Source organism: Thermothielavioides terrestris, chromosome 4, assembly GCF_000226115.1.
Source record: "Thermothielavioides terrestris NRRL 8126 chromosome 4, complete sequence".
Lineage (NCBI taxonomy): Eukaryota > Fungi > Ascomycota > Sordariomycetes > Sordariales > Chaetomiaceae > Thermothielavioides > Thermothielavioides terrestris.
In genome coordinates, this window is record NC_016460.1 from 1,085,396 (window position 1) to 1,100,441 (window position 15,046).

The 15,046-nt window shown below is 45.0% G+C and overlaps 4 protein-coding genes across 4 annotated transcripts; 2 read left to right on the plus strand and 2 right to left on the minus strand.

Annotated features, from left to right (window-relative positions):
* Positions 1–383: 383 nt before the first annotated feature.
* Positions 384–2,333, minus strand: THITE_2118579 (uncharacterized protein). The gene has a single exon (XM_003655137.1). The coding sequence runs from the start codon at positions 2,195–2,197 to the stop codon at positions 431–433; it is 1,767 nt and encodes a 588-aa protein (XP_003655185.1). The 5' UTR covers positions 2,198–2,333; the 3' UTR covers positions 384–430.
* A 622-nt stretch (positions 2,334–2,955) lies between these two features.
* Positions 2,956–3,274, minus strand: THITE_2118580 (uncharacterized protein). Its single transcript, XM_003655138.1, has one exon. It carries the CDS (start codon positions 3,224–3,226, stop codon positions 3,047–3,049), a length of 180 nt encoding a protein of 59 aa, XP_003655186.1. The 5' UTR covers positions 3,227–3,274; the 3' UTR covers positions 2,956–3,046.
* A 347-nt stretch (positions 3,275–3,621) lies between these two features.
* THITE_14952 (uncharacterized protein) lies at positions 3,622–4,254 on the plus strand (the record flags this gene model as incomplete). The annotated part of the gene is made up of 1 exon (XM_003655139.1): positions 3,622–4,254. A coding segment is annotated over one exon (633 nt), but the record flags the coding sequence as incomplete, so codon positions are not given.
* A 3,731-nt stretch (positions 4,255–7,985) lies between these two features.
* THITE_43819 (uncharacterized protein) lies at positions 7,986–8,138 on the plus strand (the record flags this gene model as incomplete). The annotated part of the gene is made up of 1 exon (XM_003655140.1): positions 7,986–8,138. A coding segment is annotated over one exon (153 nt), but the record flags the coding sequence as incomplete, so codon positions are not given.
* Between the last annotated feature and the right edge of the window lie 6,908 nt (positions 8,139–15,046).

The window sequence follows — 15,046 nt, forward strand, 5'->3', positions numbered from 1 at the left end:
CTGCAGGCTGGAGACAGGCCTTAACAAGAGCGAGGATCCAAACTTCAAGAGCGAGCATCAAGAGAACCTCAATTTCTGATTTTCAACCGAGCCCTAGACCGCTGTAGAGCGGGCCTACCGATATACCTAGGCATTCCTTATGCGCGCCCTCAACCCCGACGAGCCAGATTCCGCTACCTGTCCTGTCCCTGTAACCTCCTGATTCCAGCCCCATTAATCGGTATCGTGATGCAGTGCATAGGTATGATATGTACAAGCACACTTCCTTGTGTGATCCGAGATGAGGCGCCAGCCCAGCTAGCCAGCCCAGCCCCCTGTCGACTACGCATAGTATAATCAATGCTTGATGCTTGATGAACCAAAGAGGATGCTGCTCCGTGCATCCCCTGTACCCTCGAGCTCTGCTTCCCCTGCTTGTGGCACGGCTCGGCTAGGCATCACCACCCTCATCGACACCCTTTCCTGCCGCCTTCCGGCGCTCCATCTCCTCCTCCAGCGCCAGCCTCTCCGTAAAGCTGCGTGGAGTGCCGACATAATTCCGAGCAACACCCCTCCCAGCGCGATAGCTGCCCAGGTCCGCAGGCCCGTCCACGATACTGCCCACGAAGAACTGCACGTCTTGCATGCTCGCGATCTCCTCGTACAGCTTCGGGTCCTTGATCGGAGTTGCCGTCACCGGCTTGCCCATGTACGAGCCGATGCTATGTCCGAAGAGCGCGGCTGACGATGAGACGGGCGGCGGGATTCCTGTCGAGCTCTCTCCGGCTGCCTCTCGATTTCCGCCTCGCAGTCGCCCGGGCGGGGGTTGTTGTTCTTGATCTTCTTCGTCGTCTAGCCGGCTAAGGTACTTTCTGGCACGCTGCTCGGTTTGGGAGGCCGGACGTCCTCCGTCGTCGTCAAAGTCAAAGAGGGGGTCGTGGTCCTCGTCAACGTCCTGGTGTCCGTTTTCCTCAGTCGCTGTGATAGGGGACGCGGCGGCGGCTTGCGTGGGCGGGCTGGAAGATGGGCTTTTCGCGGGCGACGGCGTCTTCTTCTTGGGTCTCATGGAAAGAAACTCTTGGTCTGATGCGTTCTCTTCATCGCCGTAGCCATTGTCGTCGTCAGAGATGGCCAGTTCCTCAATCGGCGGACCTGGCAACGGGTTTCCTTCTAGGACATCCGCCGGCCGGATGGTCGCCTGCGAGTCAACCTTGGTCGGCGTCATATCCGCAATCTCGGGATGCTGCTGGCCGTTAACCTGGACGGCCTCCTCGGGATCGGGGTTGACGACTGTCCAAGTGGTTCCTTCCTCCAGCGGACTGCGGGTGAGTGCCTGCAGTGCTTGCGTGGATGACACCTTTCTCGGTCTCGGGAGGGCGTCTTCCTCGCCCTCGACATCGAGAAGGGAAGTCCCAACGAAGGCCGTTGACTCATCTTGGGGGGCGATGGAAGCTGTCGGTTCAGCCTGGGGCTGAGACTCTGCCCCACCCGCCAGAGCCAGGGTGGTGGCGGATGCCTGGGGAGAAGATGCTGGAAACACCTCCTCGCCCTCAAACTCAAAACGCACCCGGCGCGGACTGCTGCCCTTGTTCGAGCTCGACGACCGCCGCAGTGCGCTTCTCCGCACTTTCGGGTCGCTGCCGGCGGACTCGACCGACGAGGTCGACAGGTTGGTTAGCCGCCTGGTTGGGCCCGGTCTACTCTCGCCGCTCCCGGCAATTGACTGCGCAGACGTCTCCACCTTCTGCACGTTTTCGATTGACAAAGGCTGTCCACCTGACGCCGGCGGCGGCGATGTCGGCGGGGAGCGGTGTGCGCGGTCATCGCGCTCCAAAAGCGGCAAGTAATTCGGCGTAAACAAACCTTGGAACTCCTTCTCCCGGGCGTGCGGGCTGCGCAGGCTTTCCTTCGGCGTTCCCGAGGTGTGCCGGAGAAAGGGGGGCGGCGACCTGCGGCCGTCCCAGGCGCTGCGGTCGATTGCGGGCGAGTCCGGCACGCCGCGGCTGCCCGGACTCAGCGCCGGGTACCTGCCCGCGGACATGGACTCGGCAATGACTCGCGACACCTCGCTGGAGACGTGGTCGGGGTACTTCTCGAGACACTCGTCCATGTGCCGGTGGAACTCGGCCAGCAGGTCGCGCTGGTACGCTGCGACCTTGCCGTCGAGCTCGGCGAGCTTGTCGTGCAGCTCCGACACGAGCCTCGCGGTGTCGTCCATGGTGTGGGTGGCGAGCGAGTGCGATGCCGGAGCCCCGAAGCCCCGCGGGATGTTAGTGCTGCTGCGCGTGACTCGATTGCTGGGCGATCTGCGGGCCGCGATGCATGATCCGCGCTTTGTTTGCGTTCGCCGTCAAACCACGGGAGCCTATGCGAGCGTGTGTGTCGCGCCCAGGCCGGAGGACTGGCGTGCTCGCGGAAGCGGGGGAAGGAGTGGGAAAGCCACAAGAGTGTCCGGTTTCGTTTTGTGGTGTGGAAGGAACGAAGCCCTGATCAAAACGGGGCCCAAGCCTGGTGGTGAGGTAACCTCGACGGCCAGCATCCACATCCACTATCCACTGCATCCACTGCATCCGCTGCAGGGCTTTGAGTTCCAGAACCTGCAAAGCCCGCCCAGACCTTCTGTGTTCTGGCTGCAGCGCTGCACACAGAGCCTGGAAGAGACGGGGCGATCTGCGCTGATTGGTGGAGGGGCTGTGCGGTGTGTGGGTCATGGTTAGTGTGAGCCCCAGCGGGCTGGGAAGCAGATGCCATCGATTGGCGACGCAGCATCCGACGGCTCTTCACCGTCTGCACGCAATTAAGTCATGCAGACCAGATATGAAGTGTTCTGGTAGCACCGGTCAAGCCCTACCGAGAGGGGATCTCTTCCGGTAAGGTAATTCACTTGGCACGAAACGACAATGGTTGGCGGTGCTCATGAGTCATATGAGCCGCACCAACAATGGTTCCCTCCATCAGCGTAAGCTTACCAAGCTTTACCGTGGAGAGCGGAAAGAATCGATCGGAGAATCGGAGCATCGGAGCAGCGGAGCAATTGGAGCATCGGAATACGGCATCACTGGACGGATTACATCCGAGCTGCTGCAATCACGAAGGCCTCCCCCACGGATACGGTACACAGAAAGCTGCTGCCGAGACCGACAAGCGACCCTGTTGCCGCTGCATCTCTCCAATGAATCCCGGTCATCCTCCCACGAGCCTGGTTCCTGATTTCAACCCCTGCACAGGCAAACGCATCGTCATGCATGGCTCGGGTACAAGCATGGCCAGTCAGCGCTTTGTGGCTGCCTTCAACGTGGTCCTTTTTTTCCCGGTTTCCGAGTCCAGCCGGGGTTGCCTCTGTCTGTTGTTGCTTCTCCCGCCAACGCCATCGCCAGCCGAAAATGCCCTGAAACTCGAGCTTCGAGTGTGTGCTCGAGCTATACTAACTATAGTTCATATCATATTCTTTCGCTTTTTTGCTGTCAAAGGCTAAATCTGTTCCATGAAAGAATGAACCTTTACGCAAAACATATCTGGCATCCTTGTCTTTGGTCCTCTGGCAATTCGTCTCCCCATCTCGTGTCTTCGAAGTCTTAACGACAGTTCGGTATGTCCTCATCGAGTAGCCTTCAGCGCCCTGCTCTACCGCTTCACTCTGATCCCGAGCTCTGGACCCCGCCTCCCGACCCGGAGAAACCGGCCTGTCCCTACCGGATCGGCTTTCAGGTGGAAATCAAGCCGCACGCTCCTCCTCCGCCCTTTGGCGATCCCCAGCACGGCCTAGGAGCATGGCGGCCACGAAGTGACGTGGACCTTTACTCGGCGACCCAGACCGAGCTTGTCATGGCATACCCTCCTCTTGAGCGCGAAAACGCCTTGCCGTCGTCTTCCGGCCCCAGCGCCACTCTTGCCATCACCGGGACACTGGCTGTGGGTGACGAGAGAGGCGCCCAGCTGGTGGTCTGCTCTGTCGCCCCCGAAACCTCGGAACCCCCCTTTGAGGCTGTCGCAAAGATCTTCGATGGACTCTACTATCCATTTGAGTGCCGCCACGCGGCTCACGTGCCTACCAATACCGCCAAAGAGGCAGATGTCGACTACACCCACGAAGCCGCTGCGCTCGGCCACCTCCACAAAGCGCGCCAGAGCGGCCGGACGGGTTTGTGTGCGCCTAAGTACTTTGGCTCTTGGACTTTCAGCTTGCCCATCACCCACATGGGGAAGAAGTTAAAACGGTCTGTTCGCCTGGTACTCATGGAAAACATCAAGGGCCCTAGCATCCGGAGCGTTTGCCAGGACCCTGCCGCTCTTTCATGCTACCCGAGGGCCAAAGGAAAAGTGGGTATTTTCGCAGCCCTCTCTTCTTCCAGAAGAGAGGGGCACAAAATTGCCGGACACCCCAAAAAAACCGGACACCTCCCTACCTAATTTTGTATACGAACGCGTCCTGGCACGGGGGATCACAACCGTGTCAACCGCATCAATTTAAAGCTATTGCCGCTAGCCAACTTGCAAGTGGTGATGTTTTTTATAGTGTTTTGATATACCTAGATCTTCGAACCTCCTGTCCGAGCCACGTAGTGTACGCGCTGCCCACTAGCTCAACAACGCCCTTGTACGCTACTATACCAACTACCTTCGAGGTAAGACCAATGGCTATATAATGCCTTCTCTTTGTATTGTAGCTAAGCGGTTCGGCTATAGCAAATCGTAGATTGCTATGTATCTTAAGGCTCTTCGTGATATTGGCTCGCCGGCATTGAATACCTATTATATCATTAGGCGGCTATATACGCTTATAGATATAGAAGACAATGCCCTCGATATATACGTGGAGTGGCTATCTACCTTAGGATCCTTGCTTATATAGGATCTTATCGAGGGTACTACGAATCGTCTATAGGCACACTATGTTCCTCCTATAGGCCCTATCAACTACGCCTAGTAGGTACGTTGGCGGTTCGATCATCCTATATACTTTACAACGAGTAGGAAGCTAGTAGAGGCTATACAACTATCTGCTTAGCAATAGATCGATAAGCTAAATAAGTTCTTCGATCGCTATAAAGATGCTATTAAGAGGTTTAAGATTATAGTAACCAGTTGTTGGAACGTCGACGAGATAGGCTACCGCTTAACGATGTTGAGTAGGAAGTTCTAGATCCTAGCTATTAAAACGAAGAAGAATAGGAAGGTTAAAGGTTGTTCCTTAATACTAAGGGTCTACTTGTTACGGACCTGGGCTATACCCGGGCTAGGTATGTGGGGGCTGCGCCCAGGATCCGTGGCGGCCCTAGGGCAGACCTATGGCGGGCCCGCCTCGCGCCTGGAATAACGTCGGCCCGAACCCACTCCGCGAGCCCCTGAAAACTCTGTGTACAAGGACCGTAGCCTATACTTCTCCTTTTTCTCTCCTTAAGGTAGTTGAATAGAACATTGTACACTTGTCTATAGAACGCTATAAGGCTAATACGTTATAGTTCAACTACCTTTACGCCGATAGAGCATTCGCTACTTCTAGGCGTAGACGAGATAAGTACGCCTAGTGTCTCGACGCCGGTACCGAGTAGACTAGATACTACTATGAACTACCTCGGTATCCTATAGGCTCTGGACCTAGATTAGGTTTATAAGCACTTTTAATACCTATAGGAGACGATCGTTCGTTAGAATGTAACTATTAAGGAACTCTATATAGCCTAGATTGCTATAGCCTAGACTATAAACGCCGTTATAGCAGCTAATATCCTAGTTCTAATAGCTAACGTTATAGCTATAACCGCCTCTAGGATATAGTGGAAGCGCCTCCCTATAGGATAGTCCTTCGATAGTAAAAAGGAGCTCTTCGTTGCTTAGAAGGCTATAATAGTGTATATCCTAGTAGTGGACTAGGACTTTATTGGAGGCCTCTACGACCAATAGGTGTTCGTCTAGGGTAACTTTAGCCGAGGGGTCTAGGCTAAGGTTATAGCCTTCTATAAATCTAGAGGGCCTAGCTACAACTATGATCTAAGAGCGTTCCTTAAGTATTTTACAATAATCTATATAGACCCCTATAAACAGATTATAGCCTTGACGGAGCTAGATATACTTTGCTAAGGAGACAACGAGCTATTCTCCTCCTTTATTGTTCGCTTTAAAGCGAAGCTATCGAAGGCTAGAGGACTTAATTAGAGCGATAAGGTATAGCTTATTAAGCTATAACGATACCTCTCTTTGAAGTTGAAGTACAATATAGTAGGTTAGGGGGTCTTATAGAACGATTATACTATAGCCGTTATAAAGTACTATAAGATCGCTACTGACCTAGAGGCCTTCGCTATAAAGGAGAAGCCCTAGCGATAGTAGAGCAAGTGGCCTAGGCCTAATATAGACGTAGAGAAGGATATAGATAAAGATATATCGATAACTAGGATCAACGTAGCTTATATTGCCTCTACCTAGGGGGGAGCCAATAAAGGTTATAGAGGAAAGCGGCAATAGAGAGAAGGAAAACGAAGTACGAATATACTATAAACGAAGTAGGTAAACGACGAAGTATATATAGTATATTAGTAGGCTAGGGCCTATATCTATTATAGGCGCTAAGGTCACTTCGTAGCTATCTATCCCTTCGCCCTAGCTAAGAGGCTAGTTCCTTAAGTCGATATCAATAAGTTGGAGGCTAAGGACTAGGTAGAGGAGGACTCCTCCTCTAAGGAAGAGGAGGGAAAAGAGTAGCCTCTATACAAAGTCCTATACAAAGGCCGAAAGGACCTAACCGCTTATAGAACAAGTTTATAGAGATTAGAAAGAGAATAGATAAACCCTCCTTCCTTATCCTAGTCTTCCTAAACTCCTTTAGTTTTATAAATATATAAGTAGACAATAGGTACTAAAGCTATAGAGCTATTAGCGAAAGGGTATATTAGAGATTAGGGATCGAGTAGACGAATATACTAATCTCCTATACCTTAGGCGTTGTCGTCAAAGGGGTATAAATTACAAAGAAGATTATATATATCGCCTATATTACAATGGATATCGATAGGTAGATAAATGTTGCTATATTCTATATAGTCTTAGGGCTAGCCTATAACGTTATTTTAGGACTTCCCTAGATAAACTACTATAGAATTATACTAGACCTTGCTAATAGGGTCCTTACTATTAATTTGTAAAGGGGACTATAGATATATAAGTGTTCTTTGTATTAGAAGAAGACTAATACTACCTAAATTATAGGTATAGTATTTATAAGCCTAGTCTATAGAATATAGAGGAAGAAGTCTAAAAGGACCTAAGATACGTTCCTCGTTACTAATATTTATAAGATAACTACTATCCTAAGAGTAGCTATCTCCTAGCCCTAGGCCGACCTAGATCCAAAGGTCGCTTTACTAAAGGAGCTACATAACTTCGCTAATCTCTTCAACAAAGAAAAGGCGAACGATTTACCTCCCTATTAAAGGGAAGCCGACTATTATATTCGCCTTAAGACAAGCCTAGATAGGAAGCTTCCTAAGCTCCTTTAGGGGCCCTTATACAATATACCGAGGGACTACCTCCTAGAGATTTAGAAGTAGGTCGTAGACCTAATAGACAAAAGATAGATTTAGGTAAGCTCCTTATCGGCAACTGCCCTAGTCCTCCTTATAAAGAAGCTAGAAGGAGGATAGAGGTTCTATATAGACTACCGAGCCTTAAACAAGATTACTAAACAAGATTGGTACCTACTCCCCCTAATCAAAGAGACTCTTTAGTCCCTAGCTAAGGCCAAATAGCTTATAAAGCTAAACGTTAAAGCTATATTCTACTATATCTAGATAGCTAAGAGGGATAAGCACCTTATAGCGTTTTATATAAGGTTTAGACTATTCAAATAGCTAGTTTACCTCTTTAGGCTCGTAGATACTTCTATAACGTTCTAGAGATATATTAATAACGTCCTTGGTCTAACACTAGGAGACTATATAACGGTATACTTCGACAATGTCTTAGTATATTTGAGTAAGAGCTAGAAGGACTATATAAGGAAGGTATACGAGGTCCTCTATAGACTAAGGGATATAGGTCTTAACCTAGACCTTAAGAAATACGCCTTTATAGTGAAGGAGGTCAAATACCTAGAGTATATTATAGAGATAGGAGTCTATATTCGCCCCGACTCTAAGAAGATTAAAGCTATTTATAAGTAGGAGGTACCCTATAAGGTCTAAGGAGTATAGAGCTTCTTTAGATTCGCTAACTTCTATTGTAACTTTATCTCTAACTTCTCTAAGAAAGTAGCCCTATTGATACGCCTTATCTATAAGAATGTTCTATTCCGCTAAGGCAAAGAGGAATAGGACGCCTTCGATATACTTAAGACTACGTTTATATCGGAGCTGATCTTCGCCTAGTAGGATCCTAAAAGGGAGACGATCGTAGAAGTAGACTATTCTAGTATAGTACTAGGCAAATACTTATTCTAGTAGAGAAAGGACGAGGTTCTTTACTCTATAGCCTACTACTCTATAAAACTAAGCTTAGTTAAGTACAACTATACTATCTACAATAAAGAGCTATTAGCTATTATCTCTTGTCTTAAAGCCTAGTCGACAAAGCTTTAGAGTATAGTAGCCCCCTTTACTATCCTAACCGATTATAAGAACCTTAAGTACTTCTCCTAGCTATACCTAATTAGTGAATAGCAGGCCTAATAGGCGAAGACGCTCTCCCTATTCAACTTTAAGCTAAAGTATCGACTAGAATCCTAGGCCTTATACCCGGATATACTCTCCTAGTATAAATAGGACAAGCCTAAGGACGGCTAGTATATCGCCTAGCTACTTTCTCCGATTAAAGTATATTAGACTAGTATATAGGAGAAGGCTAGGCTACCTATAGGAGAGATGCTCTTCGAGGATAAATAGCTAGCTACCCTATAGGACGAAGGTATTGTTGAGGACGAACATTATATTTATTAGCTCTAAGCCATTCGTAATAGGGCCTAGAAGTTTCTAAAGGAGACGAATATAGTATAGACCTAGATTATAGACTATTCCCTTAATATATAAGGCGTACTCCTATTCTATAGCTAGCTCTAGCTCCCTATATAGGAGCCCCTAACTACTACGATCATTTAGTAGATCTATAACTTAGCTATATTAGGGTACCTAAGCTACAATAGGCTATTTAAAATACTCTAAAGGGATTATCATTAGGACCTTATATTATCCGATATAAAGCGGTTTATCTAAAACTATAACCAATGCCGCTAGAGCAAGATCTTTAGACAGTTGTATCAAGGGCTCTTATAGCCCTTGCCTATTCCTAACCACTTCTAGAAATAGATCTTTATTAACTTTATAACCAACCTCCCTATAAAAAATAAAAAGACGCTTCGCTACCTTATAGTAATTACCGACTACCTTTCTAAGTATATATAGCTCGAGGCTATATACTTAATAGGAGTAGAGGAGTATACTCTATAGTTCTACAATGTCTAGTGGCGCTTCTATAGGTTCTTAACCTAGATTATAACCGATTGTAGATCAAACTAGCTAAGTAGGTTCTAGACTACGCTATATAAGGCGATAGGGGTAGAGCAGCTCCTATCGACCTTTTACTATCCCTAGATAGACAAGGGTATAGAGTAGGTTAATTAGGAAGTATAGACGATCCTTTAGATCTTCATCTCTTTTATATAGTACAACTAGCCTAAGTACTTCCTAGCTTATTAGTTTACACTCAATAACAAGGACTTATCTGTAACCAAGGTAAGCCTAAACTACCTTTTTTATAGGTTCGATATAAGCCCTATACAACTTATTATAATCCTAATAGTGTCTATAGCGTCTTTAGAGGGTCGCGCTACTTAATTCCTACACTATTTAAAGGAGGAGATAGAGTAGATATAAGCTACTATCGTATATATATAGCAACGGCAATAGGCGAACGTAAACCGTTCCTATTATCTAGCTAAACGGTTCAAAGTAGAGGACAAAGTATAGCTCTTCCTATATAATATAAAGACGAACCGCCCTAGTAAGAAACTCGATTAGCTAAACGCTAAGTATAAGGTGATCGCTATACCTACTCCTTTAACAGTGATACTCGATGTACTATATAGCCTATACCCAACCTTCTATATCAATCTAGTTGAATGAGCGGCCTTCGATCCGCTCCCTTTATAGAAGATTATAGATAAGTAGCTAGACTTTATATAGGTTATATCGGAGGAGGGCGTCCTATAATAGGAGTATAGGGTAAAGGCGATCCTTAAAGCTTAGAATATAAGAGAGAAAGGGAAGAACTATAATATATACGTTAAGTAGATAGGTTACAACAAACCAATATAGAAGCCTCTAGAGAACTTTTTAAACACTATTATACTTAATAAGTTTAAGTAGGAGTAGGGAGATATATAATACAACGATAGGCCAATATTAAATAGAAGACAAAAGAGAAAACGTTATATTTATATACTGACTACTCTATAAGAAATGACTACGATAGGACGAATATAGCTCGGTAGCGCTACTAGGTATATAGTCACCTTAATACGTTTAGCTATAGCCTTATTACAAAAAGATAATAAAAGAAATACAAATATAGAAAGATCTTAATACGCTAACTAAGTCTACTTCCTTAAATATAGGTAGTCCTCTAGCCTTACCTTAGCGTCAACCCTATAGTACTATAGGATATCTAGGTATAAGCTAATAGGAGGTAGGGTCGGCGGCTAATATATAACCTACTCTAAGATCTCTAAGGTAGGACGAAGGTAGATATTAAAATTGCTATAACTACTCTAGTCGGTAGGTCGGTTCGACAAAGGGTCGAGGTGTAGAATAAAACGAGGACGAGGCTACGATAGGAGATAGGGCTATCTCTAGCCCTACTCTATAGCCTTTTCGTCTTTAGACAATACTAGGTCGCCAATAGGCGAGTATATAGCACCCTTATCTAGTAACGAAAGTACCTCTATAATTAGCTATCTATTGGACTTGCTAAGGGTCTAGGGAAAAGGATTAGCGTATTTATAGTAGATATATATAAGGTCCTCGGTAAACGAAGACAAATAGCGCTAGGGACGTAGGGCGAAGGGGACTAGGGCAATGTTACGTCTAACGAGAGTCGAACTATAGCCGCCTTATAGAGAGGGGCTAGACTATAGTGAACTTAAAATATAGTCGACGAGACGGTTGTTAGTATTAACAACGGTTGTAATAGCATTGACTAAGTAGCGTATTTCGCGTTAGTAGGCTTCCTTATTACTTATTAGGTAATAAGTTAAGTGGGCGGCTAGCTAAGCAAAGGCGTCTAGGGAGGAAGTAGGTGGATTGTAGAGCATTAAGGCCCTATAGTGGCTTAGTGTAGTAGAGGAGGCAACTAGGGTCTAAAGGACAATGTAAGTCGGGGTCCGCTCAATAGTAGATAGAGGAAGCAATGTCGGCTAAGTAAGGATATAATACGTCTATACATTGTTAAAAGTAGTTTAAAAAGACTAAACTAGCTTTTAGAATTTATATTTAAGGACTATATAATAGATAGGCTATAAACTTATCTTCTTCTAAGTAAGGATCTCAATAGCTTAGCCTATATTATATACCTTAAGAATTTTCTTTAGACTAGACTAAAGACAAGGGTTTATTGCCTATAACGTAGAGTTCTATTTATATATTATATAGGCCCTATGATATTCCTTATAAGATTTACTATAGCTAGGGGTATATTCGACCTTAGTACTACTAAGGAGGCGAACGATATACTATATATAGAACTCTCCCTTATTAAGGAGTAGTTCGTTTTCCTCGTTGTCGGAGTCTCCCTTAACAACGAACCTACTAATTAATAGCTTATCATTCTTCTAACGATTATTTCAGTTCTATAACATTGTAATTAGTAAACAACTTAGGTCTATAATAAGATTATTCTAAAGGCACTTATATTATAGTCTTCGTTATTATCGCCACTAGGATAGTAGCCTATACCCCTACCTCTAAGAGCGATAGCGGCGACTAACATTTTAGCGATCCTATATATAAACGTAATAAACGAGTTTTAGGAACCGTATCGCTATTAGGGCAAGGGACAAAAAGACTCTGGCCAAAGCCGAGGTAGAAATGAGTAGTACATTTAAGGATATAGATAGATATATAGAGAGAATATAGGAGGAGGAGAACGTATATAAGGTGGGATAGGGGGACGTTGTTAGTATACAAAGAAGGAAGAAACTAGATCGTAAGAGAGGAGGGGGATACGTACGTTGAATATAAGAGGGAAACGTAAGAAAGTCGGGTTATACAAGAAGAGGGGCTTTTAATAGCGACGAACAGGGTCGAATTACATATAATTAGTAGGTATACCCAATATAGCGTAATTGCTCTATATAAACGTATAAAGAAAGGAGGGGGCTAATTAGCGGCTTGCTAGGGCGATATAAATAAACAACTCGAGCCTAGGCAGTAGGATAGCTATGAATAGCAAGACCTTAGTGGGCAACTACCTCGAACTCAACTACGCCAATGCTCGATATAGCGTCGTATATACCCCAACTCGACCGCCTAGCGGGGCGGGGGAGGTATGTTATAGACCTGGGCTATACCTAGGCTAGGTATATAGGGGCTACGCCTAGGATCTACGGTAGCCCTAGGGCGGACCTATAGCGGGCCCGCCTTGCGCCTAGAATAACGTTGGCCTAAACCCACTCCGCGAGCCCCTGAAAACTCTATGTACGAGGACTATAGCCTATACTTCTCCTTTTCCTCTCTTTAAGGTAGTTGAATAGAACATCGTACACTTGTCTGCAGAACGTTATAAGGCTAGTACGTTATACTACTATCTGTTTACTATACTATTTTCTTAGCTAGAGCTCCTTGACCTCTATAATAAGAAGTCGATAACCTTGATCGGTTGTACTAATGTTGTTAGCAATGCTATACCTATATATAGTATTTTTAAGTAGTAGCTAAACGAGAACTAGAACGTCGATAGCTTTGATAGCGAGATATAGTTCAACGCTTTAGAAATAGCGTTCAGTAACTACGATATTATAGTCGACTAGATCTAGCACTTTAATAGGCACTCCTTCTAATACTATCCTATCGTTTAGGTGTACAAGCTTATATTCGAAGAGTAGTTTAGCTATAGTATATATAGCTTCTAGAGCTTTAACGATGTTGTAGAATCTAAATAGAATAATATACGCTCTAAGGATTATATCTACCGCCTATTGGTGATAGATAGCTTCTTAGAGCACTATACATTGGATATCTACGAATATTACCTTATATACAATATTATCATTGAGTTCCTACTACTGTATTTATCGTATAAGATATAGCTAATAGATATAGGTGTGTTCCAATATATTAAGAAGGTATATCAAATACACCTTCGCTAGGTAGTTCACTAGGGCGAGCTAACCTTTATATATATATAGTTCATTAAGAACCTCTAGGTTCGTTGCCTTGCCTAGAGCTAAACCTATTACTAGTTCTAATATACAACTAGTAAATCATTGATAAAGGCTTTACAAAGAATAGGATTATCTCTAGCTTTATAAGGTTAGGGATATAGCTATTGAACTGTACTATCTATATCGCTAAGCTTAAAGATACTAACCTCTAGGCTAATAGTGTAGTATATCCTTCGTTGCTTTCGAAGTAGGATCGCTAGGAGTTGGCTACTAAAGGCGTTGAACGCCTCTAAGCTAAGTACAACGATATATTTAGCTCCCTAATACATCGTTATATCGTAGATATCGCTACTATAATATAAGAAGGTCAGCTTATATAGGAGTACCTTACTATATTCATAGCCAACAATAAACAATAGCTAGCATTGTATACTACAAAGCGAGCTAAAGGATATTTAGTCTAGCTATCTAGTACTATTATTACTAGTGTATCTATCGAAGATATCTACTATATATAGGCTATTTACAATCGAAGGTATATAGAGGCTATTACTAAGGAATCTCGTAAAGTAGTAAAGAACATTGTATATACTAGGGAAAAGGAGCTTAAGAAGGAGTAGATAGAGTAGAAAAGGATACTAAACAACAAAGTTATAGGCAATAGCCGCCTATAGATAGTAACCTTCGAAGAATTCCTCGAAAAGACTAGCTAGACCAACGACATTATACCTTTTGATCTTAACGATCGTTTAATCTTTAATATATAGTATAGCAAGGATCCTCTATCTAAGCCCTTCTTCTTTATCGATATAATAGGCGAAGAACCGGATATCTATAGGCTAGAGCGACTACTATACGATTTCCTAGTGCCAAAGCTAGAGCTAACGTAATATAGTATCTAGGTAGACGATAAATAGGAGCTATTTATCGACGAAGATAATAGCCTCTCCTAGATATAATCTAACGACGATAATGCCGACGATAATGTCGACGATAATACTGATTCGCCTCTACTATACAAAAGCATTTACAATAGCGAAGGCGCTCGCCAACCGGCCTACAATAGGATCAACAGGCTTATCGCGAAGTAGTAGGTACGTAAAGCGAGGAGGTACGTAGCGTAGGAAGCTCAACACTAAGAATCCGTAGCTAGGGAGGATTATAATAGTTCGCTACGTATATAGATACGCCTAGATAGCAATAGCGAGCCAATATCTATAGGTTTAGCCGCCTTATAGTAAGTAGGTAGCAGTCAGAGGCGCGTAGTCAAAGGAGCAGTCGGGGCGCGTAGTCAAGGTATATAAGCCGGCCGTATATTATATAAGTATATTTCAATTTGATCTAGATCGAATTTTATTACGTTTTTAAGCTTTTTGAGCTATCCTACGCATTTGTAGGGTGGTCGAATTAATGCGGTTGCGAATTGCGATACCTTGTACCAGGACGCGATTATATACAAAAATGGGTGCGGAGGTATCCGGTTTTTTTGGGGTGTCCGGCAATTTTGTGCCCCTCTCTTCTGGAAGAAGAGAGGGCTGCGAAAATACCTACTTTTCCTTTGGCCCTCGGGTATACCCAACAGGATCGTTTGGCAATTCTGGCCAAGGTCCTCGATGGATTTGTGAGACAGTGGCATGCCGGGGTGGACCAGCGCGATCTGGCGTCACGCAACGTTATATTGCGGCCCAGCTCATCATCGTC

Coding starts and splice junctions, on each gene's coding strand:
- THITE_2118579 (XM_003655137.1), bottom strand. CDS start 2,197: ATGGACGACACCGCGAGGCTCGTGTCGGAGCTGCACGACAAGCTCGCC.
- THITE_2118580 (XM_003655138.1), bottom strand. CDS start 3,226: ATGCATGACGATGCGTTTGCCTGTGCAGGGGTTGAAATCAGGAACCAG.